We start from the raw sequence: 26,143 nt of genomic DNA, 5'->3' as shown, positions 1-26,143 counted from the left end.
GGTCCTGTGCTGCGTTGCGGGCGCCTGTGGTCTGGGCGGGACTCTGTCCCTCCTGCTAAAGCCACTCCAGACCTGCATTTAATGGCAGGAAGGAAGCATCTGAAGGAGGCTCCGGAGTTTATCCCCACCCCCCTTGTGCTCTTCCTGGGTAATCTTTTTACAGTCTTCCTGCCGCCTCTGTGTACTCCAGGCCCAGAAAGACAGAGACCCCAGGAATCTTCACTTCCTGCTCTGACCTACCCAAGGTCACGGGCCCAGGCTGGCTTACGGTGTTCACTTTCTTCCGCCTCTTGTCCCACGGGCGCCTTTTAAAATGGTGGCCACCATGAAGATATGTTCCCAGTACCCTGTGCTGATTCAATCACATCAGCAATATTCTGTGCAACTCCGAGGGCTGCGTTTCCCCCCTGCATAGACTACAACAGCTCAAAGTGCCCTTATGTAAACACCTCCTTTTAAAGATGCGGGATCTGGGGGCTTCTGGGTGGCTCAGGTGGTTGAGCATCAGGCCCTCGATTTCAGCTCAGGTCATCATCTCAAGGTTCATGGGTTCGAGCCCTGTGTCGGGTGCCACACTGCCCCTCTCACTCTGCTCCTCCCCTGCTCGCTCTCGCTTTCTCTCTCTTTCTTTCAAAAATAAATATTAGAAAAAAATAGAAAAGTTGCAGGATCTTTTTTTTTTATTTTATTTTTTTAACATTTATTTATTTATTTATTTATTTATTTATTTATTTAAAAAAATTTTTTTTTCAACGTTTATTTATTTTTTGGGGGACAGAGAGAGACAGAGCATGAACGGGGGAGGGGCAGAGAGAGAGGGAGACAGACACAGAATCGGAAACAGGCTCCAGGCTCCGAGCCATCAGCCCAGAGCCCGACGCGGGGCTCGAACTCGCGGACCGCGAGATCGTGACCTGGCTGAAGTCGGACGCTTAACCGACTGCGCCACCCAGGCGCCCCAACATTTATTTATTTTTGAGACAGAGAGAGACAGAGCATGAACGGGGGAGGGGCAGAGAGAGAGGGAGACACAGAATCGGAAACAGGCTCCAGGCTCCGAGCCATCAGCCCAGAGCCTGACGTGGGGCTCGAACTCACGGACTGTGAGATCGTGACCTGAGCCGAAGTCGGACGCTTAACCGACTGAGCCACCCAGGCGCCCCGAAAAGTTGCAGGATCTAATGCACAGAGAGGTTAAGTCACTTTCCTGTGGCCACACAGACCATGGGAAGCCCAAGTAGTAGAACTTGGATCCGCAGTTCCCAGCTCTGCCTCTCTCCACGGCACATGACTTCGTCATTAAACTAGAACCACCGGGTGGACGCAGGGTGTGAGAGCCAAGGAAGAGGAGGTTGGAGAAATGGAGAAAACAGGAGACAGAGAAATAAAAAAGAAGAAACAATGGTCTCCCAGCCCGGCCTATTTAAGAATGCTGGGAGTGACCCTGTCCCACGAAGACATGTTCATGCTGTTTGTTAAATGACATTTAAACGTGGACAAGTTGAGAGGGATTTTTAACCCCAAATTTCTGTTAAAAAAGTCAGGACTATTCTTGCGTAGCCTTGGAAATTCACGAACATGATCCCCCCTTCTCTAGTCGAGCTGGGTAAAGACGGCGTGCTCGCATCGGCTGGACAGGTGTTTTCTGGGTGCTTCTCTGCATGAGCATTTTACGGGGTGCCCGGAGTATCTAGACGGAGAAGGGCAAGGTCCCCACAATCTAGGAGCTGAGAGTCTGGGGAATGACAATAAGCTGTTCCATTGCCCAGGTAGAGTGCCCACGGTGAGATTCCTGTGGCCCATTCCTGGCTCTCCTGGCCAGTTTCGTGTTTTCCGTGACTCCTAAAATGCTATTTCACTTGGAAAAAAAAAAAAAACAACTGGGACGCCTGGGTGGCTCAGTCGGTTAAGCGGCCGACTTCGGCTCAGGTCACGATCTCGTGGTCCGTGAGTTCGAGCCCCGCATCGGGCTCTGTGCTGACAGCTCGGAGCCTGGAGCCTGTTTCAGATTCCTGTGTCTCCCTCTCTCTGACCCTCCCCTGTTCATGCTCTGTCTCTCCCTGTCTCAAAAATAAATAAAACATTAAAAAAAAATTAAAAAAAAATAAAAAAAAGAAGACAACAACAACAAAAAAAGAAACTTTCCTGAAGTCATAACCTGCCTGGCCCTGTTCTGGAATGGTGCCTTGTGTGTATGTGACAAATTTGGGTGCGTGTTTTCAGAAATGCCTCTGCGTCCCCTTTTCCCTTGGGGATGAATAAAAAGGTACCGTTCATATTCTGTAGAGGCGATTCATGCCACGTTTTCTGTTCTTAACTAACCGGTGCAGTCAGTCGCTAGAACATCGGCGCGGGCAGCAGACGCAGCTGGGAACAGGCCAGCTCTGCTGCTTAGCGGGTCTCTGAAGAGCGGCAGGCCGATCACTGGGCCTCGCTAGGCCTCAGTGTGCCCACCTGCAAAATGGTCTAGATCTTAATCTGTGGTACCTCCCACAGAAATATTTTTGGAGTGCCTACCAGGGACCAGGCTTCGTGCACCGTTCTTCTCCACCAGTTACCGCGTGTTGACCCCTGTGCGTGTGCAGACAAGCGCAGCTCTGGTGGATGGGGAGAGAGGGGAACCCGGATTCGAGGTCGCGAGGCCAGGCTTGGAGCCTGAGTCTGTGACCTGGGGAGAGTCCCCTGACCTCAGCTGGCCCCTCCAGCAAAGACGGGGGATGACGCCCGACCTTGGGGTGTGTCTGTCGGGACGGGCTGGCTGTTCGGTGGCCGAGACTTGCGGACTAGCTGCTTCTGCCTGACGCCTCGCTCCCCTTTGCCCCTTCCAGGTGGAGGCCGAGGGGACAATGAGGACGAGGAAGAAGAGGGGGAAGGGGCGCTGGAGCCCAGCGGTCCCCCGAATCCCTACCAGATGCACCCTCCGCCCGAAGGCTGCTGCACCACAGACGGTGAGCCCGCAGAGTGCGTGACCCTGGCCCCTGGCAGGTGACAGCAGGCGTACCCTCCCCCACCCAGCAGCGTTGGCTGCACCTCACCGTGGCCGTCAGGCTCTCACCCCTCAGCGCTCCCTGGACAGCCTCAACTTCACCAACGGGTTTGGGTCCAACAGTTCATTTTGTTACGTTGGCTGTTTGAAAACTAGAACGTGCCTCTCAATTCGGGTCGGCTGGCGCTGCACGTTTAGCTCAGACCAATACGCGGGAACGATCTTTCTCCTTTATCGCACTTTACGGTTGAAAAAGACAGACCTGTGGTCTCTCAGGAACCCCGTAGGGTCGGTGACTCGCTCCCGTCGCGCTGTTGAGGGACCGAGGCACAGGGAAGCCAGATGCTTCATCTGGTCGTAAGAGCTCGCGCTCTGCATGCGGAGACACTCGGAGCAAACCCCTGGCTCTCCCACTCTCTAGCCCAACAGCCTGTCTGAGTGGCGAATGTTCATCTGTCACCACACCAGGCGGATGGTTTAGGGAGTGAATTAATTATTGCCCCTCCCAACTCTGGAAGTTTGGAGATAAAAGATACTCTCGGGTATTGGAGGTAGTTAGGTAAGCAGACCCTTCGTCCACGACGTGGGAAGTGCTAGCAGGGTGGGGTGGGCGACCAGGGGTGCCTGGGAGCCCACGAAAGGTTGCTGACACAGGTCGAGAGTTTAGGGAAGGCTTCCCGGAGGAGGTGGCCCATCGTCTGGGGTTTGGAGGATTGGCGGGAGTCTGTGAGAGGGTTGGGGGAAGCTGGGACATTCCAGATAGAAGAACGGCATGGGCAGAGGCTCAGAATGGGGAGCGGGGAGCCCGCGTGGGGAGCCGCCGGCAGTTTAGGTAGGAGTCTGAGGTGTGGCTGGGCAGGGCTCGGTGCGGGGATCATGTGGGGTGTAGAGGCCCCGTGTGTGGGGCTGGACGTGACCTTGTGCAGGATGGCGGCGGGGGAGGCAGGCAGCCCTCACTGGGGCTGCTGCTCTGGGGTGAGGGACACCGGCACAGTGGCCCTTCATGAGGGGGCCTTCTCGTGTCCACCGAAGAAAGAAAACAGCGAGCTCTCCAGTGGTCATCACGGTGATTTTCAAAGAATTTCCAAGTAAACGCAGTAATGGTGCCCATAGCCCGTCTTCCTCCAGTTCTTCATTTAAAAAATATTTTTTTTATTGTTTATTCACTTTTGAGAGGGAGAGAGAGCATGGGGGAGGGGCAGAGAGAGAGGGAGACACAGGATCTGAAGCAGGCTGCAGGCTCCGAGCCGTCAGCATGGAGCCCGACGCAGGGCTCGAACTCACAGACCGTGAGATTATGACCTGAGCCGAAGTCAGACGCTCAACCGACTGAGCCCCCCCAGGCACCCCTCCTTTAGCTCTTCAGAAGGCTGGGCCCAGGCCGCGTAGGTGGAAGGCCTGCTTCCCTAAGACGATGGAGGGGAGCCACCCCGAGCTGGGTCGGACCTGCCTCCACCCTGGCCCTCCTCTGCGGCTCTCAGCAAATCACGTAACCTCTTCGGGGCCTCGATTTCCGTGTCTTCAGACTGGCAGCTGGAACACTTCCCCACAGGTGATCAAGTGACAGCTTTGCAGAGCTTATCCCGGCCCAGGGCCTGGCCCACTGTGGGCACTGGCTCTGTGCCTTCTGGCCTCCCCACCCCTCGGGGCCCCTTTGTGGCCCTCCCGCCGGGGGCACGGTGTTGTCGATGGCGAAGCAGGTGCGTGCGGGAGGAGTCCATTGACGGTACTGTAGGGTTTTGCAGGGGGAGCCTTGGGACCATCAGGCCATGTTAGCTGTCACCGCCTCCGTCGGTAACTAAGGATGGAACGGACACAGGATGGGGCTGGATGTGCCCAGAGACCTTGCGAAGGGCCTGTCCAAATAAGTCTCAGGTGTTTCTCTCTATTTCCAGATGCCTCGGGACATGTATTTCGTAAATTTTTTAAAAAAGTTTTTAGGAATTTATTTTGAGAGAGCAAGTGTGGGCAGGGGGAGAAAGAGAGAGAATCCCAAGCAGGCTCCGCACTGTCAGTGTAGAGCCTGATGCAGGGCTCAAACTCGTGAACCGTGAAATCATGACCTGAGCTGAAATCGAGAGTCGGACGCTTAACTGACTGAGCCACCCAGGTGCCCCTGGACACTTATTTTTTGAATGGGAAATCTACTTAAAAGCTCTAAGATACAGAATGTCCAAAAGGGTACGGAGTGAAAGCCTCCTTGATGGTCAGTGTCCTTGTGTCCCGTCCCCAGAGATGGCCAGTGTTACCAGGCTCTTGCTCCCTATTTGTGACATTTGTCTTTTCCTCATACGAGTAAGGAACACCGGGCGTAAAGAATATCAAATTGCTCACAGTCTCTTATGGATTTATCTCGTGTACATTCTAATTGACCATCACGTGCCTACACTTTTTCCTGGTGAGTTTCATCTGTACGTCAACGTGTATCATATGGTGACACCATCGTCATAAAAATAATTAGCGTGTGGTGAGTGGCCTCAGTCAGTAGGGTCCTAATCTTACCTCTTAGAACTAGTTTGAAAGTCAGCCACATCCAGAGGTGAGCTTTGTTCCCGACAAGACCTGGAACGCTGTCCTCCCTTTGCCCACGCGGAGCCCGGGTCTGGGGAGGCCCCTGGGCAGCGTGTGTGAGTCTCGTCCGTTCCTCCCAGGGTTCTGCCAGGCGGGGAAGGACCTGCGTCTCGTCTCCATTTCCAGTGAGCCCATAGACGTCCCTGCAGGCTTTCTCCTCGTGGGGGCCAAGTCCCCCAGCCTGCCAGACCATCTCCTGGTGTGTGCCGTGGACAAAAGGTTCTTGCCGGATGACAATGGGCACAACGCTCTTCTTGGTAAGTCCTTTCTTTGCCCTTCCCTGTGGCTCCATCCGCATGGGGGACAGGGACAAGACAGGCCATGGGGGGTGGGGGACAGGCCGCCTTTGGGGGCTCTTGATCAGTGCGTCCTACCGCCCCGTTTGTTTTTCAGTAGGCTCTTTCCGTGTGAAGTGGAACGTAAATGAGATTTATCCTGAGATGTGGCTGACCTCCTATAGAAAGCCCATCATTTAGTACTGTCTTGTGCGTATGTTCATCAAGCCTTTTCTAAGCGCCTGCCTGTGTCAAGAATAGGATACGGGCCTTGTGCTCGATGCTTTCAGAGGGCATCAGACCTGAGGCGGTGGGAGAACAGGGCTGAGTGTGCGTCCCTGCTTGCGGAACATTCATAGCCTTCTCCAGAAAGTGGGGAGCGATTCCTGCACGTGCCCTGGCCCCTTCACCTGGTCCGGTGTCTCCCGTGGAGGAGAATCAGGCAGGCAGAAGGGCTGGTAATGATCTGGTCCAGACGTAGCATCAGGAAGAGTCTTCGCGCTGTAGAACACTTAAATTTCATGCTCGATACACCCCCCCCCCCAAAAGCTGAGTAGGTAAATGCACGCCAGTGGGTATTTACTGAGCACATTTTAGGACTGAGGCACTATGCAAAGGACCCGAGAGGGGAGGAGGGGAAGAGGGGAGAGCAAGGATTGACCCGCAGAAGACGAATAGTTCCTGCCACGAGGAGACAATGACTGTGGGTAGATGCTGAATCAAGGCAGGTGAATGTGGGCTGGACAGACAGACACAGCTCTGGGATGGTGACCGGAGAGAGACAGAGAGAGAGAGAGAAGGTTCTGGCCAACTCCGTCTCTCTAGGCAGGAGGGGCTTATTATAACTAGTTCTCGAGAACAAGAGTAATCCCGGGAAATTCACTCTACCAAAGGAGCTCACGGAGTCCTTCCGTCTCGGATTTAATTTGCTCGTCGAGGCCACTCAGGATGAAACGTGCCAGTAAGACTGTGCCAGTGACTTGGCCAGCGTTTGATGTGGCGGCAGCCGCGGCTTGGGCTGAATTCCACCACTTAGTGACTGTAAAGGAATTGCGAGGGCAGTAAATCAAGGAGGTCCTGTGTCTTGAAGCGTGGGGACAAGAATCTTTGAGTTCATTCACCGCCAGCCCCTAACAGCTTTGGCTCCTCAGGTGGCGAGTGCAGAGGAAGTGGGGGCCTTGTTAATTGCTCGCCAAAAAGCCATCGGAGGTGGGTTACGAGGGCCGGTCGGTAATAACCGACGCTTTCTTCTTTTAAAATAACTTTATGCTCTCAGCTTGCACACTTAACACTGTGTAGGTTTCCTGCAATTAACCCTGATGGCTGTGCGGGACAAGGTGGGCCTACAGCCCTCCGGGGGCCTGGGCTCCGCGCTTTTTAGTGACCTATAAAACGGAAGCTGTGGAGTATCTTGGGGGAAGCAATGGCTTTAGCTCCTAATTTATAGCCGCCCCCCCCCCCCAATTTGTAACGAAAGGAATCTTGTTTCAGTGACTTGGGATCAACAGAGGGATTTTGTCTGAGAAGCTGAAAGATGAAAATCTAGATGTGTGTTTCCATTTTTTGACGACAGGAATTCCTCTCGATTGGCTGATCACTGAGGCAGGAGACGACCTCCAGCTAGAATGTCCTTTTCTATCGGGGTGTAAATGAGTCCTATGTTCACGCAGCATTTGTGGAATGTGTACCCCGTGTCGAAGGTGGACCTTCGGTTCAGCCCAGGGCCCCAGAGTCAAGTCCAACCTGGTCCTTCGCTGGGAGCTTGCCAGCTGGTGGGAAAGCTCGGCCAGACGGGGACTTGCTAACACATCTCTGGGCGGCACGTGAGAGCTGAGGGTTAAAGTGCCGAGGGGGTACAGAAGGGCACACGGAGCCCAGTGACGGGAACAGTGTCCCAGGGTGTGGTGTGTGAGCTGGGCCCTGAAAAACCAGTGGCATTTTGCAAGTCGGAGAACAATAGCACCTACACGCTAATGGCAGCCACTTTACCAAGCGCTTATCGTGTTCTAGAAACTGTTCTAAATAGGTTATCAGTGTACCGGTGGGTACGTTATTATCTAGCATTTGTGTATGAGGTCGCAAAGGCACAGAGAGGTTAACTGACTTGCTCAGGGTCGTCACCCGGCCGGTAAATGGCAGGTCCTGAATTTGAGCCCAGGGCCTCTGGCCCTGGCCCTCCTACTCCGGGGAACGGGTGCCCTCAGGAAGAGGGGGAACCGTGTGCGTGAAGGAACACGGTGTGCTGAAATGAAGGAGCGGAGGCTGGGAGTGGGGGCTGCTTGGGCCCCGCCTGGGCAAGGCTGCCATTCCTGGGAAATCATTTTTCAAATAACAGTATAATGCGTCTGTCTTGTGTCTTTTTTTTTTTTTTTTAATTTTTTTTTTCAACGTTTTTATTTATTTTTGGGACAGAGAGAGAGCATGAACGGGGGAGGGGCAGAGAGAGAGGGAGACACAGAATCGGAAACAGGCTCCAGGCTCCGAGCCGTCAGCCCAGAGCCCGACGCGGGGCTCGAACTCCCGGACCGCGAGATCGTGACCTGGCTGAAGTCGGACGCTTAACCGACTGCGCCACCCAGGCGCCGCTCTTGTGTCTTTAACAATTACTAACACATGGCCAGTCTTGTTTCACCCACGACTCCTTCTCGAACTTCTGGATTGTTGGGGAAGCAAACCCAGACGTGTCGTTTCACCTGTAAACGTTTCCGTGTGTATCTCTCAACAATAAGGGCTCTTTGTTAGAGTTCCTATACCATCATCGTATCTACAAAATTTAACAGTAATGCCATAATATTACCCAATAGCCAGTGTGTTCAAATTTTGTCTTACAGTTTTGGTTTTGTTTTGATGGATGTTTTATTTATTTATTTATTTATTTATTTATTTATTTATTTATTTTTTAATTTTTTTTTTTCAACGTTTATTTATTTTTGGGACAGAGAGAGACAGAGCATGAACGGGGGAGGGGCAGAGAGAGAGGGAGACAGAATCGGAAACAGGCTCCAGGCTCTGAGCCATCAGCCCAGAGCCCGACGCGGGGCTCAAACTCCCGGACCGCGAGAGCGTGACCTGGCTGAAGTCGGACGCTTAACCGACTGCGCCACCCAGGCACCCCTTGATGGATGTTTTGTTTGAATCAACATCCAACCAAGATTGTCCCAAAGCATTTGGCTGACCTGTTGCTAATTCTGTCTTCATGCATAGGTCCCTCCTTCCTAGTTGTCCCTTACAGTTTTTATTTTTGGACATGTCCAAAGAAGGTGATTTCTGTGTTTGTTTGTTTGTTTGTTTATGTTTATTTATCTTTGAGAAAGAGCGCGAGAGAGAGAGACACAGAATCCGAAGCAGGTTCCAGGCTCCGAGCTGTCAGCACAGAGCCTGGCACGGGGCTCGAACTCACAGCGAGATCATGACCTGAGCCGAAGTTGGCCGCCTAACCGACTGAGCCGCCCCCGATTGCCGTGTTGTTAACTTGCAGTGTTAGAACGATCTCTTAGAGGTCACGTGAATAACCGATTTCTGCCCCCTTCTTCCAAAGGGACAATTAGGGGCAGGGGAAGTGGCCGTGAGCCTCTTGCAGGATTCCGGGGGTCTTGTTGGTTATGTGGCAAGAATGCACCACCAGCCAGCCTTGAGGTTGGTCCCATCTTCTTGTGCCCATCACCCCCATCCCGTTTCCGTCTCATCTGAAGCCTGACGCGGCTCTTAAGGCTTTCCCCGTGCCTCTGGCTGCTGCCTGGTACACTCTGGCCTGTGTCCCCCTTCCCGGGCACACGCGGGAGAATTGCAAAGGGAGGTGCGCTTTGGAGTCCTCCAGAGGCCCACCTTCAGAGACGCAAGGAGAAAGTAGATCCCTTGCGTCCTTTAGTCGGAACGTGGCCAGAGTACCGAGGCTGGGGGCCACGGACGTGTTTTTTTCCTCGTTGGCCGTTAGGCTCTACTTACCTCCACAACGAGGATCGTGGCCGAAACAACAGCAGTCAAATACAAAGTGGAAAAGGAGGAAGTTGCCCATCACCCCCGAGTGAACCTCCATTGCACTTTGCCCGTTTTCTTCTCCGTGCGCCATCCAGGCGGGGCATTTGAAATGGTTTTCACAGCTTGTATTTCCCAAGCGTGGACATAAGGCTCGGCTTTGGTTTTTCTGCTGCACTTGCTGCAATACCCAAGGACGATGCTCCTTTTATCGTCGCCGTTCGCTTTCAGGGAACAGGAGGGCAGGGCCTGCCTGTGATGACTCCGTCCTTAAGAGGAGCACGGAGCCCCTCTCAGGTCTGACCTCGGCTTCAGCGTCCAATTTAAGCCCTGCCTCGCCAGGAGGTCTTTCCACGGAAGGGGGAGCACGTGTGGGCACCAGTTCGGGGTGTGCGTGTGCGACACCACCCGGGGTGCCAAACGTGGCTTGGCTGGGCCTGAGGGGGAACTCGATAGTGCCGCCCCCGGGTGGTCAAGAAAGACTGGTTTTTCTGGAATAGTTCCTGGGGGGTGGTATCCTCGAAGGAACCGTTTCTCTGCACTCTGGATATTTATGCCGGAGAGTTTGAGGATTCAGGACAGGCTTTCTAGGCCTGTCTTCTAAAGAAGAGTATCATCCTGGGGCTCCTGGGTGGCTCAGTCGGTTGAGCGTCTGACTTCGGCTCAGGTCATGATCTTGTAGTCTGTGGGTTCGAGCCCCGCGTCAGGCTCTGTGCTGACGGCTCGGAGCCTGGAGCCTGCTTCGGATTCTGTGTCTCCTTCTCTCTCTGCCCCCCTCCCCCCCGCCCCATCTCACACTCTGTCCCTCTCTCCTTCAAAAATAAATAAACATAAAAAAGAAAAAAATTAAAGAGAGTATCATCCTGGTCCTGGTCCTGATTATCTCCCTGGTCCTGAGGCAGATTTCCAAAGAGAACGGCTCATTTTATTCTTCCTTGTGAAATTTTTTTACTGCCGTTGAGACGACTTCTGGGAAAATTAGAATTGCCTCACATGTTCAGCTAGGGGTGGCTTAAACCATTTCCCCTGTCTCCTGGGACCAGTTGGTCAGCCGTCCTGTGGTCCCGAGTCACCTCTTAGAAGAGCAGTCCGTATTTGTTGCAGCTTGCAGCTGGCTCCCCAAATACTTACCAGGCAGACCCAGGCCTTCCACCCTCGGAACCGCGAGAAGGCCTTCCCGATGGCCTGTGGTCCCATCCCTCCATCTGAAAGGGCGCAGTGGTCCCACCGCCCACATTTGTCACGGATCAAAGGCCTGTGGTCCATGTAGCTGTCTCTGGATGGCAGCAGGGCCCCGGCAGGGTGGTTTCCGCACACCTTGGTCTTGTAGTTCTGTTTCTCGTTCATCCATCTTTTCTAAATTTTTTTTTTTAACCTTTATTTATTTCTGAGACAGAGAGAGACAGAGCATGAATGGGGGAGGGGCAGAGAGAGAGGGAGACACAGAATCGGAAGCAGGCTCCAGGCTCCGAGCCATCAGCCCAGAGCCCGACGCGGGGCTCGAACCCACGGACCGCGAGATCGTGACCTGAGCTGAAGTCGGACGCTTAACCGACTGAGCCACCCAGGCGCCCCACATCCATCTTTTCAACACTTGGGGTCAGAATCCCTTCCAGAGAGCTTGGAAGGTTTCTCAGGGCCTTGTTTTTTTGTTTTTGTTTTTTGTTTTTTTTGTTTTTTTCCCCCATTTCATTATTTACTTATTTATCTTTTACGTCCAAGTTAGTTAGCATATCGTGCAATAGTGATTTCAGGAGTAGGTTCCAGTGATTCATCCCCGATGTGTACCCAGCACTCCTCCCTTAATGCCCCTTGCCCATTCAGCCCATCCCCCCCTCCCACACCTTGTGCGGCCACCCTCAGTTTGTTCTTTGTGTTTTCAAGAGTCCCCCTCCTTGTTTTTAGAATCTTTTTCCATCCGTTTTGTATCTTACATTGCACATATGGGTGAAGTCATATGATCTTTGCGTTTCTCTAATTTCGCTGAGCATAATCCCCTCTAGTTCCATCCAGTATTCTTAAATGGCAGCTGAGCTGCGTTTGTCTTCAGAGATCCAGGTTGGAGACAAAGGAGGAAATAAAAACATTAGATTGTTATTTCAGAGGAGGTGCAGAAATCCTGATATGTTCACGTTGATAGTCAGCCTGTTTCGCCTCTCCTTCCCTTCTGATATCTACCGTCTATGATGTGCTGGACGCTGGTCTGTGCACAGACACTTAACATGTACAGACACAACCCACCCCTACGTGCAGTCACCCCATGACGCTGGTCCTTTAGAGCGAGGGAATAGCTATGGGGGAAAAAGATGTGAATTTCAATGACTAAACACTGAAAAAGAGGTTACGGTGGTTCTCTGTTCAATATGAAGAGCTGTAGGGGAGGACAGGGAGCTTCAGCCTTTTGGGTCAAGGGAAGCCCCGAAGAAGTGGACGTTTGAGTTGGGCATTGAGTGGCAGGGACACATGCAACACGCAGGTGGGACTCAAGGGAGGAAGAGTGTGAGCCTGGAGCCATGAGGGCGGTGGGAGTGGGCGGGCGGGTCCGCTCGGGGATTCGGCACAGCAGAGCGAGGAACCGGGGCGAAGGCTGGAGCTATGGGGGTTGGGTAGCATTTGGGGTGGCCTTGAATGCCACGCTTGTGAGTCTCCACCCCATTCGCCTGCTGGGCTGGAGTGCCACACCGTCTACCTCCACTGGGGAATATTCCGTGACCTCTCCGGTCCTCAGCCCTCCCCAAAGAAGGATTCGTGTCCCAAGGGGCCGGGTGTTGTGTCAGTTAAGCTGAGTGACCTTGTCTGGAGGACGGTAAAAGGGCCAGCATCTCGCTGGCTCTCTGTGCGTGTTAGTTCCTTTCCTGTCCCTTTAAGAACAAGGAAATAGCCCAGTGCCTGGCATCTCTTCGATACTTTGTTTGCTCTGGTGCAGAGAGAACAGGATTCTGGAAGTTTAAACTGAACCTGTCCCTGTCCTGTGGCTAGACCAAGAGATCTGTCCCTATTTCTAAGGCCTTTTAAGGAGGATTAAATGTGCTTAAAATAGATCAGAAAATCCAGTGAGTGTCTGTACTGTAGGTGCCTTATTTCTCTGTGGAGATGTTTTGAACCTTCACGAACACGTTGCTTTGAACATTAGCCAGAGGCCTCAGGAATACCCTGTTTGAAAGCAGGGCTCACACACCGAGCCACGTGGCCCTCATGGGCTAAGTCAAAGTGACCTTTGGAAACTTGTCGGCCAGAGAATATGATGAAACAGATCAGTCTCCGCTTTAGGGTCTTTCCTGCCAAAGGACCTTGTACCACAGAAACCAGACGCCCCAGTGGGCGAAGCAAGGTCCCCAGGAAGGTCTTCCTGAGATGGTGGGTGTAGACCAGAGCAGCTAGGCCAATCGTCACATTTGTCCCATGTTAACCCGCGGTTGCACTGAGTGCGGTTTGAATGGACTTTATAGCTTGCAAAGGTCTCTTTATCCCTATTCGCTGGATTTTAATGGTTCCTAAGAGGTCGTTTTGTCATTGGGCGACCCTTCTGGAGCCTCACAGCTGGTGGGAACCTCCGTCCGTCCCCAGAAAGGCCCATTCCGGCCTCGGCCGCAGGATGCCAACGTTGTGACAGCCACACTGGGGCAGCGGGTCTCCGTTCCGCTGGTGGCCAAACCCTTCCAGCCCCCCCCCCCCCCCCCCCCGTGGAGTTCTCTTTGTTTCTTGCAGCGACTCATGGGATCAGGATGGAGTTTGGGGCTCCTGGGAGGTCGTCAGTGGTCTGACGGCTTTGAGATTCTGTGACCGGTCAGCACTGAAGGAGATGGGCGTGTACCACTTCCTGCAGGCACTTGATCAGTGTAGACGGTTGAATGCGATAGTCTCATCTTGTAATGTTTGCTGTGTGTATAGGCTTTAAAATCTGCCCCCCCCCCCCCCCCCCGGGCAAGTTCAGTCTTCCAAGCTTCAGGGCCTCCTCCATGACTAAGTCTTCTTGGGCCTCCTTCTGTTCAAGTCAAGGTCATCTCGACCCTTGGAGCAACATAAGGTGCCAGGGACCCTTGCCCCGTGGAATTTTCGGGTTCGTGGCACAGGATGGGAGTATGTAGAATTCCCACAAAGTCTGCGTTATTTGACGAGTATGTTGGAGGTAAGTTGGAGACCTTCGTGGTGGTTTCCCTCCCCCAGGTTTCTCTGGGAATTGCGTTGGCTGTGGAAAGAAAGGCTTCTGCTACTTCACAGAATTCTCTAATCACATAAATCTCAAGTTGACCACTCAGCCCAAGAAGCAGAAACACTTGAAGTATTACCTGGTCCGCAATGCACAAGGGACTCTAACCAAAGGACCTCTCATCTGTTGGAAAGGCTCAGGTGAGCAGTTCGGCTTTGAGCAGGGTTGGGTGGGTGAACGAGGGCCCTCCAAGAGGGCCCAGGTGCCTGTCAGCCGGACTTCGAGGAGCGCCCAGGCTCCATGGGCACAATTGCAGGCAGAAGGTCAGCCCCGTGAAATCAAAGCGCTGCTTTGCAGTATGGGTAAACATTTGTAGTGCCAGCCTAATTGTGTGGGACATTTAAAAGTTTGCAGGGGGCTACACCATCCTGTGTCTTCTTGTGGCAAGAGTTTGGGACAGAGGTTCTCAACCCGGGGTGATTCTGTACCCCATCGTGACTGGAGAGCGCTACTGCCATCTGGTGGATGGAGGCCAGAGATGCTACTAAACATCCAGCAGCACACAGGATAGCCCTTTCTGGCCCCCCGCCCCCCCTGCCCTGTACCCCAACCCACAAAGAACGATCAAGCCTAAATAATCAGCGGTGCCGAGGTTGAGAAACTCTGATTTAGAGAAATAATGGCTCGGATGATACCCGTCCTCTCTCCGCCCCGAACCCTGTGAAGGCCAGCGTCGTAGAAGTCACTGGGCTTCCCTTCTCCCTCCTGTCTCCCGGATCACCCATGGCTAAGTCAACTATGGAGAGAAGAGGGTGGGGGGCAGTGGATTTTCAGAGGCCCAGCCTTGGATGGTCCCTGAGAGGCCCCCACTCAGCCAGCTGTGCAGGGACATGTCCTAGGAGGGGTCTCCACGAGAACCTGGTCTGGGTTGGTTCATCTCTGGTCACCTGGCCTCTCCTGGCCAGCCTCTGTGAATAGAAGGAAGGGACTTCAGGAAGGGCTGGCTCTGGGCCTTCCTCCCCCACCCCTACTCCTTTTCTTACTTGACTCAGTAAACATTTCTTGAGCTGGTACCAAGAATTAGTAGTACAAAGTGGTGCTTCTGCTGTGGGACCCAGGAAGAGTCTTTGATCACGTGCTGTGACCAAGCACCTCACAGGCTAGATGCAACTCCTGGGAGGGAATCTTTCCAGCAGAGGGTGGCTTTCAGGACAGGGGGCTCTCAGCTCTTTCTCTGCCTCTGAGTAATAATCTGTTCTTTCCTTGGGCTTGAAGGGCAGCGATGGGGTGACTCATTCGTGTCCTCTGTTTTTCTCTTTGTCCCAAACGCTCAGGGTTGCTCCCCCTCCTGATAATCAGAGCTGCCCCTTGGACGGATCCCCCTGCCCTTGGCACGGAGCCGTGGGGGTTATCGCACCCCCGCCTCCCCCAGCTACGCTGAGGCAAGGCTGGCATGGCATTGGCACCGTTTTGGTTATCTAGGTGTCTGACTCTCTTGGGGGACAGCCTCCGGTCTAGGAAGGCCTCGCGTGACCGGGGTTGCGGGGGCGGGGGTTGGTTTTCATGCACGCGTCTTGCCCCCTTAGAGTTCAGAAGCCGGCCGACCTCCGCCAGTGCCTGTTCCAGCTCACTCTTCCCGCCAGCGGAGAGCTCCGGGCCTCTGGCTGCCTTCTCCAGCGAGCCCGTTCCCGGAGCCAGCCCGAGCGTCCCCCTGGGAGCCCAGCAGGCAGGTGAGGCGACCAAGAAGCACAAAGGAGCTAAACCCACAAGCCTGGCAGCTTGAGGGTGCAGCCCAAGCGATCTTCTTGTTTCTTTTTGTAAAGTGTGTTTATTTTTGAGAGTGTGGTGGTTGGGGGGGGGGGGCAGAGAGAGAGAGAGAGAGAGAGAGAGAGAGAGAGAGAGAATCCCAAGCAGGCTCCGTGCTGTCAGCGCAGAGCCGGAGGGGGGGCTCGATCTCATGAACTGTGAGATCACGACCTGAGCCGAGATCAAGAGCTGGATGAGTAACCGACTGAGCCACCCAGGTGCCCCTGCAGCCAAACGTTTTTCAAGATAAATAAGAAGCGTGCTTTGTACATCATCTTTGCCTACAAAGCCTTAGCATTTTATCTTGAATTTGTGGTAGTTTCTGGCACAGAATGCTGTGTTGTGTTTTAAAAAAAATTTTTTTTTAAATTTATTTTTGAGAAGGAGCAGGAGAGGAGCAGAGAGAGGGGGACAGAGGATCCCACGCAGGCTCCACGCTGACGGCACAGGGCCCGATGCGGGTCTTGAACTCACAAACTGTGAGGTCATGACCTGAGTCTAAGTCGGACGCTTCACTGACTGAGCCACCCAGGTGCCCCCGCATGTTGTGTTTTTAACTTGGAAAGATGTCCTCTGTTGCTGTCTGCTACGTAATATGATCCCCTTATCGGTGGTGTGGTGAATTGGGGTCCCGCAGCACCCCCCCCCCCAGTTTGCAGTGGGGAGCCTGCAAGGGGCAGGTGAGATGAGCATGCGCCATCTACCGTGTGCTCAGGATCCCACAAGTCTGGGCATGTGCCTCCTTGAGTCCTAACAGCCTCCCTGCAAGCAGGCTTGGGTTTCCCCGCGGTACTTCTGGGGAACCCGAGGCTGAGCTGCGTGCCTGGGGTCTCCCGGGCAGTTGGAGGTGAAGTCAAGATTTGACAAGCAGGGATTTCTGGGTCGTGTGCTTGGCCTTTTGCCATCCTGAACGGACCTTTGAGCATGGTCGCCGTTGACTCCAGCAGCCTTCTCAAGGGCTTGGGAGGCTTGGCTGTTTTCGTTCTCCGGCCCACGAGGTCTGTAGAGGGGCCTAGCGAGGGGAGTCGGTGCCCTGGCTCCCACGAAGAGGCCACGCCAGGGTTGGGAACTGTGCCCTCCCACCGAGGCCCCGGGCCTCCCTCTCTGCATGCCGTCTGCTCTTGTCCTCACCGCGCCCGGGCCCCCAGGAACCTCTGCTACCATGGCGGCTGGGGAGCCCTTGGCCTTTGCCATCGGAATAGCTGGGTGTAAGTTTCCAGCACTGATAGCCTCTGGCTGGGCGATTCGGGGCAACTGATTTCAACTCTTCGCATCTCTGTTTCCTCGCCTGTAAAGCTGGAGCAGATCTTTTCTAACTTGCAGGGTGATTGCAAGAGTTAAGTATGGTGCCAATAGCAAATACTCAGCGCTCACTACCTGCCAGGCACCGTTCGGCACACTTCTTTGAAATCCTGGCTTTCTCCCAGTGGCTCTGTTATTGTCCCCTTTTGTAGCTGAGAAAACTGAAGCATAAGGGGTTCAGAAGGTTAAGTAAGGTCACTCGGCCCCGGGCAGCAACCGAGCAGGGGATTCAGACCCAGGGCGGTGGGCTTCAGAACTATGCCCCTAAGCCCCTCACCATGCCACCTCACCCACAAGAAAGGTTTTGTGCTGCCCCCGACTCTGGAGGGCCTTCCAGACCACGCTGGCTGATGTGAGCACGTAAGCAGCGAGCCTCACAAGACCAGAACCCGTAATTTCCCCCGGCATTATCCTCAGACCTGGGGAGCCCCAGGGCCCTGGGTGACTGCGTGCCCTACAACTGTCTTGAGCGTGTTTGGTGCAAACCAGAGCCTGGGGGGTGAGGGTGTGGGAGAAGGGAGGCGGATCAGCCTCGGGTGCACTCCTGGGATGCAGGGGCCCCACTGGCCACTCCTGTCTCCCTGGTCCTTCACTGACCCGGGCTGTGCGCTCTCTGGAGCAGGAGTGTGTGTGCATGGGTGTGCGTGCATGGGTGTGTGTCCTCAGTGGGCAGAACCACTTGTCGGCTAGTTGGTAAAAATGGAAGAGAAGTAATTTCCTGCTAAGCGGGGCTCCTATGAACTCACTCTGTGCTTCCCCTTTTCTCTCTCTCTGCTGCCAGGACCAGCCTCTGAGCACCCCTCACTTGCTACGGCCGTGGGTCCAGCTGTTTTCAATGGCAAAGATTCTCCGAAGCACCAACAGCTGGTGAAGAACGACCTATCGGCCATGCCACGGCCCTCGGCATTAGGTAGCATCGCCTGTCCTGGCGGGGGGGGGGGGGGGGGGGTGTCTTGCTTTTTTCTAGGCCAGGCTGTTGTGGGGGTTGTGGGCGCCACCGTGCTGGGGCCACTGAGCCTCACGGAGTGGGTGTGGCATGGAGAGAGAGTCAGGACGGGCTGGCAGGTGCCTCCCGGGTCCGTGGGGCTGTGCCCAGGCCCTGGTGTGGGTGGGGCCGTGGCTTCGTCCACCGACTTGGGTGGTGGGTATATGGCAAGAAGCAGTGGGAGCCCCTTGTGAGGTGGGCGGCCAGTCTTGTGGGCTACACGTCAGGAGGGCTGTGAAGTCCTGGAGAAATAGGGGGCAGTGTGGTGTCATGGGAAAAACATGGGCTCTAAAATCAGATAAATACGAACTCGAAACTCAACTCTGTCTCTTATTGGTCAGGGGGATCTTGGACAAGCCTTCTGGCTAAATTGTTCCCTCATCTGGAGATCAGAATTCTGCATTCAGGGCAGCTGAGAGGGTCAGGTGAGGCGCTGTACGGAGATTCAGACACCTCTGGCAGCTCACTGAGTGACCATGCCCCCCTCGGCATCATCGCTGAGCTCCTTTGCAGGGAGGACTTCCTGGAGGAGGTGACAGTCGAGCTGCACCTTAGAGCTGGGGAAGCGTGAGAGGCGGTGAGGGAGGAAGCTCAGAAGAGGATGAAGAGGTGCACGAAGGGGTTACACAGACCTTCTGCTAGAGTAGAGGCCGTGGAGTCTCTGACTCCGAGCTCAGTGCTCGCCCCTCTGGGCTCTCAGGAGCCATTTAGTAAGCCAGGGTTACCTCTCTCCCCGTCCTCCCTGCACGCAGCTGAGTGGATTTTGGCATCCAAGACTGTCCAACTGGAAGAGCCCGTAGTAACTCTCTGCTCCCACATTCTGTTTGGTAGAGAAGGGAAGTGAGGCCCAGAGAGGCAGCCCAGGCCTAGAGGCCAGGCTTCCCTGCTTCTGTTACATGGCCGGCAGAGGACATCCCTGGTAGAGGACCAGTGTCCCCTCCCTGGTGGAAGGACCAGTGTCTTTTCTGAATTGGACCTGAGACTCCCCAGTCCTAACCAGCATGGAATCTGAGGTCCAGCCTCTGTCCCTCCTCTAGCCGCTCCGGGCTGTGACTGGTGTTTCTTGACAAGGTGCTGAATTTAGGGTGGCCCCGTGGCCAACGACCGGGCCTCTGGGATGGTGATAGCAGCCTTGCACTGTGGCACCTGCCCGGCCTGCGTGGAGGCCTGTATACGTCCAGCCTTTGCCCGGGCAGCAGGGCACGGGGGCCCCACTCCGCGGTGAACGAGGAGCCGTGTGGGAAGTAGGATGCCCCTAGTCCCTGGCAGCCCTTGAGCCCTTCTGGAATCTGGCCCCAACCAACCTGAGGAACCTTATTCATTCCCCACTGTTTGAGACCGCCACGCTCCAGGAGTCCCCTCCCCTTCCTGTCCTCACCCCCTGGTCAGGCACTGAGTCCTGACTGCCGCTAAACCTGCCTTTCAGGGCTTAGCTCAGCTGTCCCCTCCTCCTGCAGCGGGGTACCTTGCCTGGTCTCAGTTCCATGGCCATCCATGTCCGTCAGGTACCGAAGGTCCTGAGAGCAGGGCCAGCGTCCTTCCCATCTTGGGGCCTCGGCACCTGGCCACCCGGGACACCTTCACAGACTGAGACGGCGCAGCTGAAATGTCAGAGGTCCTGTGCCTTCCCGCCCGCTCTGGGGAGAGAGGAAGCCCATGTTAATCAACTGCTCCTAAAACGACAAGAGGTGTTGAATTCCGGCTCGAGGGCTGTAGCTCAGTGGTCCTGAATGGAAAAGTCCTGCCCCCTCGCGGGGGCGGTGGGGCGGGGGAGGCGTTAGCAAGTGCCCAGGATCCTGGCTTGGTCCACACAGGGGGGTCTGGGTGCTACGTGTCCTGGAGTGACATGGAAGTCTACGTAATAAAAACTCGCTCACCCAAAATGCCAAGGGGTGCCCCCCACCCCGATACCAGGAGGCACCGCGAGGGCTGGTCCACATTGGCACCCCCAGGGACGACTCCCAGTGATGTCACTTTGGGAGAGTCGAGCTGGGTCCAGCAGAGCGGTGAGGGCTTGTGTCCCAAAGGGGGAGGACATCTGTAGACCCTCCATCCTTAGTATCGAGGCCTGGCCCCTCTACGGTAGCTGAGTGTGGTTTTCAGAGGCGTCTTGGTCTCTGTGGGGCGCCTCTGTCCGCACCTGAGAACAGATGTGTGGGCAGAAGGTAATAGAAGATAAACGGAACAGCGGTTATAGTAGCTGCCTCAGGTGTTGCCGGGAGGAGGCGTGTCTAAGGAGCCCGCCGGCTGGAAAGCTCTGTGTGAGCCACCTGTTTTCTGTCTTCACTTTTTGTTCCCTTTGTTCATTTTTGATCCGTCTAAGGCGGAGTCAAGCATAATTTTACCACCTTTAAGAGACTCTGGAGCAAGACCCTGCAGGGCGCTTGAGCAAAACCAGGGTGCCCACGAACGGTGGCATTTTCTCATTCTTGTTTCCAGAAGTCTGGTTCTGTAGGTCGGGGGGGGGCCGGGAGCTCATGGGTTCAGCAGGGCCCTACTGCTTCTGCCCAGCTCCTCAGGCCAGATTTGTAGGAACCTTGCCCTACACCGTGGTTTTCAACCCTGGTTGTGAGTTAGGGTCGCCAGGGAGCTTGGAGTCGCCACGGTGCCCGGGGCTCCCCCAGACGCGGGGTTCCGCTTTACCTGGGATGGGCTTGCGTCCAGGCACGGAGAGCTTTAAAGGTTTCCCAGGGGTGTTTAATGTGCAGCCACAGCTGAGTGTGTACTTCTAAACGTAGGGGAGATTTTGAGTCGGAGTGCTCAAACGAATGTGGTAACCAACTCTGGATATTTTGACTAACCCAGGAGCAGAGCGTGAGTCCCGCACATGCTGTTATCTAGAGTGGGCGGGGATGACTCGTTAACAACAGCAGGTACCAGCCTCTGTTCCAGAAGCTGGCCTGTTCCAGACCAGACTTCTTTGGTCTGAAGTTAGTGGTCAAGGCTGGGGTGGGAGAGGAACACCGGTAGCGCGGTCCTGCCCCCAGGTGGTGAAACTGTGTGGTGGTCGGTCGAACGTGACCGTGGCTTATCCCAGAAGCACACGGGCGTTCACGGGGCAGTTTAGAGGAGGAGGCGAAGGAGGATGTGATCTTGGGGGCTGCCGGCCAGTGGGCCCCAAGGCTGTGCTTTCGCTACATTTCTCTTTAGTCTTCATGAGACCACCTTTAACGGCAGGGCTTGTGACCCCATGTTAAAGGTGAGGGTGTGCTAAGGGCTCAGAGATCAGGCCGAGGCACTTGCGCGGTTTGGAACGAAACGTTCACGGAAATGGACAGGGTATTTCCTCATGCCTGGACGCTTCCCTAAACAGCTAACGACCGTCGTAAGGCTCTGATTTTCTAAAAAATAACAAATACGTGCTCTCCAGAGCAGGGGGAGTGTTTGGAAGCTCATCCTTAGCGAAAGCCTAATCCGTACTCTGAATGTTGTCTAGGTATCTTATCAAACTCTGGGCCCCCGAAAAAACGCCACAAAGGGTGGTCCCCAGAATCTCCATCAGCGACAGACGCCGGCTACGCCCAGGGTGGTGGGAACAGAGCTAAGTACGGTAAGTGACGGCAACGTTGCCGGAAACCCGAGACTCGGGGACCCGTGGTGGTGCTGCTGCTGGTGGGGCGTGGGCGTGTGTGCACGTGCGTGTGCTTCCATGTGAAGTGGCGAGGATGTTCTGGGGGGCAGACTTGGGTATAACAGAGGGTCTCTTTCTCGTACGGTGGGGCTGCTCAACCAAGCCCAGGCTTCCTGTATGACAGTGAGCTTGTTCCCTGACCCTAAAGGAATTTAAAAGGGGCTTGCCTGTCACGTGGCAGGGAGACTGAAGAGGAGGGGACTGGGTTGCTTGGTGGAGAAGATTGGATCAAGCGACTCTGAAGATGCTTTGACCTCAGGAGTCTGTGATTCCAAGACTTGGGGGCTCCCACAAGTAGGGGTGAGGGTCAGATTGTAGCAGATTCGCAGGCCGGCCTGACGTCAGGTCTGCCAGAGGTGGGTGGTTTGTTTGGCCTGTCTTCCTAACTCTCCTGGCCTGTCCCTAGAGAGCGCAGGCATGTCCTGCGTGCCCCAGGTTGGCTCGGTGGGACCAGCGTCGGTCACCTTCCCCGTTGTGGCCTCTGGAGAACCAGTGTCCGTCCCTGACAACTTGCTGAAAATATGCAAGGCCAAGCCGGTGATATTTAAAGGCAAGTACAGCAGTGGGACAGGTGGTGGAGGTCGGAGAGCCTGAAGGGTTGAACAAGGGACAGGCTGACTCCAAGGGTGTCCCCCTGAGAAAACTCTCAGACCCTTTCCAGGGCAACGGAGGAACTAAGCAGACCAGTCACTGGTGTTGCCCCTGGTCAGATGCCAAGAGTTCTAGGGCTTTTCACAGCTTTCCACGACAAGCCCAAGTGGAACGATTCTGTTCTGTGATATGCATCTGTTCATTCACTCGCTCACGCTTGCTCGCTCATTCACTCGCTCATTCACTCATTCGCTTACTCATTTGCTCACTCACTCATTCACTAATTCACTCGCTCACTCATTCACATGCTCATTCACTCATTCGCTCACTTGCTCATTCACTCATTCGCTCACTCGCTCACTCATTCGCTTACTAATTCACTCGCTCACTCATTCACTCGCTCGTTCACTTGCTCATTCACTCATTTGCTCACTCACTCGTTCACTCATTCACTTACTAATTCACTTGCTCACCTATTCACTCACTCGTTCACTTGCTCATTCACTCATTGACTCATTGGCTCATTCATTTGCTCATTCATTCATTTGCTTACTCTTTCGCTCACTCATTCACTTACGAATTCACTCGATCACTCATTCACTTGCTCGTTCACACACTCATTCACTTGCTCATTCACTCATTCATTCATTCACTCGCTCATTCACTAGCTCGCTCATTCATTCACTCATTCGTGCCATAATGACAGGTCCAGTACAAAGCACCAGGGAATGGAGACAGATCAGTCAGCCCCTTGCTCCCGGGACCCCTGGTCCGGTGGATTGTCCTGTGTCATCCTCTGCCACTAGTACATTTTGACTATGCAATTCTGACTTTGGGCGAGACGGCCACGGTCGCCACATGGAAGCAGGAAACTAGACTCGATCTGTTTTGTGACAGTAGGTTAACATAGGCCCCGTGGGGGCAGACTTGCCGCAAGTAAAGAAATCCCCTTCTAGTGAAGCAGGAGAGGTTGAAATGTGAAGGTCTGGCGGGACTCGCGTGATGAGGACGGTCGCCGGGGCCGTGTGATAACACACACACACGCACGTGCGCCTCCTTCCTAAAGAAGCTGGTACAGCATCTAGCATCGTGTTTGGAGGCACAGAGGAGAGAGGGTCGTAGGCAAGTGGGAGGTATCTTACCGGTAATTAAGAAATAAGAGAGGCACTGCTTTTTTTTCCTAAAAAAAAAAATGGACAGGGTCTTTAGGAAGAGGGGTGCAGATCTGGGTTTGAACTGAGCATGAGTCACGGCCGGTAATCCCATCGGGCCCTCTTGGCTAATTGAGAAGAAGGTCAACGTGCAACAGTGTTACATGTAACCTGTGCACGGTCATTACGTGTCTGTGAGGCGCTGCGAGAACGCGGGGATGAGAAGACAGAGCACGGTGGCACCACTACAGGCAGGGTGGCATCTGTGCCTCCCCCGAGCCAGGGGCCTCAGAGGAGTCGGGGTGAGGGTCCGGCAGACCCGCCTCTGACGACCTCAGCTATAGACCATCCTCCTTATTCCTCAAGGTCACTGCACTTTCTGCGCGGTTTAAGCCACGCACTCTTTGTGTTTTTTTTTTTTTTAAACATTTATTTATTATTGAGAGATGGAGACAGAGCACAAGCAGGGCAGGGGCAGAGAGAGGGGGGAGACACAGAATCCAAAGACAGGCTCCAGGCTCCGAGCTGTCAGCACAGAGCCCGACGCGGGGCTGGAACCGACAAACCGTGAGATCATGACCCAAGCGGAAGTCAGACGCTTTACCGACAGAGCCACCCAGGCGCCCCAGCCACGCACTCTTTGTAACATGCCTGCTGTCCTGGGTCTTCCCGCCCCCAGCCCACCTCATGCCCAAACCCCACCTGTGCCTTAGGACCCAAACCCATGTGCCTTCTCCACGAGGCTGCCTTAGTTTCTTTCTCCTGGGCCCCAACGCCGTTTAAGCCATAATGCTCACAAGCCGTGGCACCCCAACTGTGGTCCTTGGTCCAGCAGGTCCAGCATCATCCAGGACCTGTTGGAGAGGTGAATAACCAGGCCCATCCTGGAATCAGAATCAGGCCCCTTTTCCAAATCAGAAGCTGTGCGGGAAGGCCCAGAAGGGGCCCGGGGGACCTTCATGCACCCTCAGGTTTGAGACGCAGTTGTGTGAGGATGTGAACTGTCTCGGGCGTCAGATTTCCCCAGAGCCAAGCATGATGCCACATGCACGTAGCACACAGTGGGCATTCAGTGAGTGTGTGTTTGGTGAATGAGTTCAGACCAAGCACAGGACGGCGCACGTGCATCTGGCCCATCCAGTTATCTCGGCAGCCCCATGGGGGCTGCGTGTCTTCAACCCATTTTACAGATGTGGAGACTGAGACTTAGAGAAGTCCTACTTCCTGCGCAGGGCCACACAGCTGATGCCCAGCGCGGAGGAGAATCAGTCCAGCCAGGCTCTTCTGACGCTGAGGGTTCTCGTCAGAATTGGTCTCCTAACGTGTGCTAAAACATTGGTCGGGTTCCGTCAGTATCTGGAGCCCCCGGTCTGCGCAGTGACTCGTTTTCCTCACTCAGCCTGCCAGAGAGTCCTGGGAGGATGGGAAACAGAAGCCAGCACGGAGGAGTCGGGGAGGGGCAGGCTGGCTGGCGGGGTGGGGGTGGCAGAGTGCTCACAAGAGGCGTTCTGTAGTCAGTGGGGCGCCTGTTCGGCTTTGGGCGCGTCTCTCTGGGCCTCAGCGAGCTCACCTGTGAACCACAAGGGTTGGACACGACGAACAGGCAGACACTGGGGCCCTGGTCAGTATTCAGAGCAGGTGCACTAGCTCAGCAAGGGTGGGAAATCTGCGATCCCCTCCCTCCCCCCTCCCCCTCCCCCCTCCCCCTCTCTCCCTCCTCCCTCTCTCCCTCCTCCCTCTCTCCCTCCTCCCTCTCTCCCTCCTCCCTCCTCCCTCTCCCTCTCCCCGAAGAGGGACGTGTGAGTCAGCCCAGGGGCCTCTCGCCTGCCCGCTTCGGCTCCCTCGCCTTCGACGTGCGTGCTTGTGGGGGCCACGTGTGCCCCACGCCAGCCGCCAAGCGGACGTGGTTGCTTCCTCCGCAGGCCACGGGAACTTCCCTTACCTCTGCGGGAACCTGAGTGACGTCGTCGTGAGCCCCCTCCTGTACACGTGCTACCAGAACTCTCAGTCCATCTCCCGGGCGTATGAGCACTACGGGGCCTCGGCGATACAGCCCATCTCCGAGGAGGTGCAGCTCCTACTGACCGTCTACTATCTCGTCCAGCTGGGTGAGCCTCCCTCCCGCCGCGTGGGGCCCATTGGTGCAGCGGTCGCGGCCCGAGGCGGCGTGTCAGCCCGGATCCCTGCCCGTCACTTGGAGCCCTTGAGAAGCCACGCTGGCTGGCGGACAGGAAGTGCCGGGGACCATCCTTTCTCACCACCCACATCCCATCCACCGGAAAGCCCTGCTTCGTCCCAGATGCGGCGTCCCCCACCCTCCTCCGCCACACCCCTCCCTTGCCAGGGTGCGGCTCTGCCCCCCATTCTGCACAGCTGTTAACGATTGTGAATCTCATCGTATCTGTTCTCTGCTGGAGCCCCCCGGGGTCTCCTATCACACACTCAACCCATACCGGTTCCAGGGCCCAGGTGACCAGGCCTCCTCCCACCTCCGCTTCCGCTCCACCCCTGCCGTGCCCCGCGGCAGACCCGTCTACCCCCGAGAAACACCCCTGCCCAGGACCCATCCTCCGAGTTTTGGTTCCTGTGTCAACTCAGGGAGAACCTTATCACCATATCTAAGACAGTGCCCCCTCCGCAGGCCCCTGGGAGTCTCTCTCCTCCATATCTTGCCTTTAGAGCACCAGTATTTGCTCGCTTTCCGTGCCTCTACCCGGTTA

General features: G+C 55.1%; 1 protein-coding gene across 15 annotated transcripts in view; it reads left to right on the top strand.

The window, feature by feature from the left end:
• The window catches only part of GREB1 (growth regulating estrogen receptor binding 1), a 145,225-nt gene that overhangs the window by 71,744 nt on the left and 47,338 nt on the right, over window positions 1–26,143 (top strand). For 13 of the 15 annotated variants that reach the window (XM_023252098.2, XM_023252095.2, XM_023252096.2 and 10 more), the window contains 8 exons: window positions 2,829–2,948; window positions 5,638–5,814; window positions 13,975–14,157; window positions 15,544–15,687; window positions 17,847–17,975; window positions 21,487–21,600; window positions 22,088–22,231; window positions 25,346–25,531. In XM_023252098.2, coding sequence (XP_023107866.1) covers window positions 2,829–2,948; window positions 5,638–5,814; window positions 13,975–14,157; window positions 15,544–15,687; window positions 17,847–17,975; window positions 21,487–21,600; window positions 22,088–22,231; window positions 25,346–25,531 — 1,197 coding nt within the window. The remainder of the gene's footprint in view (window positions 1–2,828; window positions 2,949–5,637; window positions 5,815–13,974; window positions 14,158–15,543; window positions 15,688–17,846; window positions 17,976–21,486; window positions 21,601–22,087; window positions 22,232–25,345; window positions 25,532–26,143) is intronic. The other 2 variants (XM_045054935.1, XM_045054936.1) reach the window with 2 other exon arrangements.

The sequence above is a fragment of the Felis catus genome, chromosome A3 (genome assembly GCF_018350175.1).
Source record: "Felis catus isolate Fca126 chromosome A3, F.catus_Fca126_mat1.0, whole genome shotgun sequence".
Taxonomy (NCBI): Eukaryota; Metazoa; Chordata; class Mammalia; order Carnivora; family Felidae; genus Felis; species Felis catus.
This window is presented reverse-complemented; position numbering and strand designations above follow the sequence as displayed.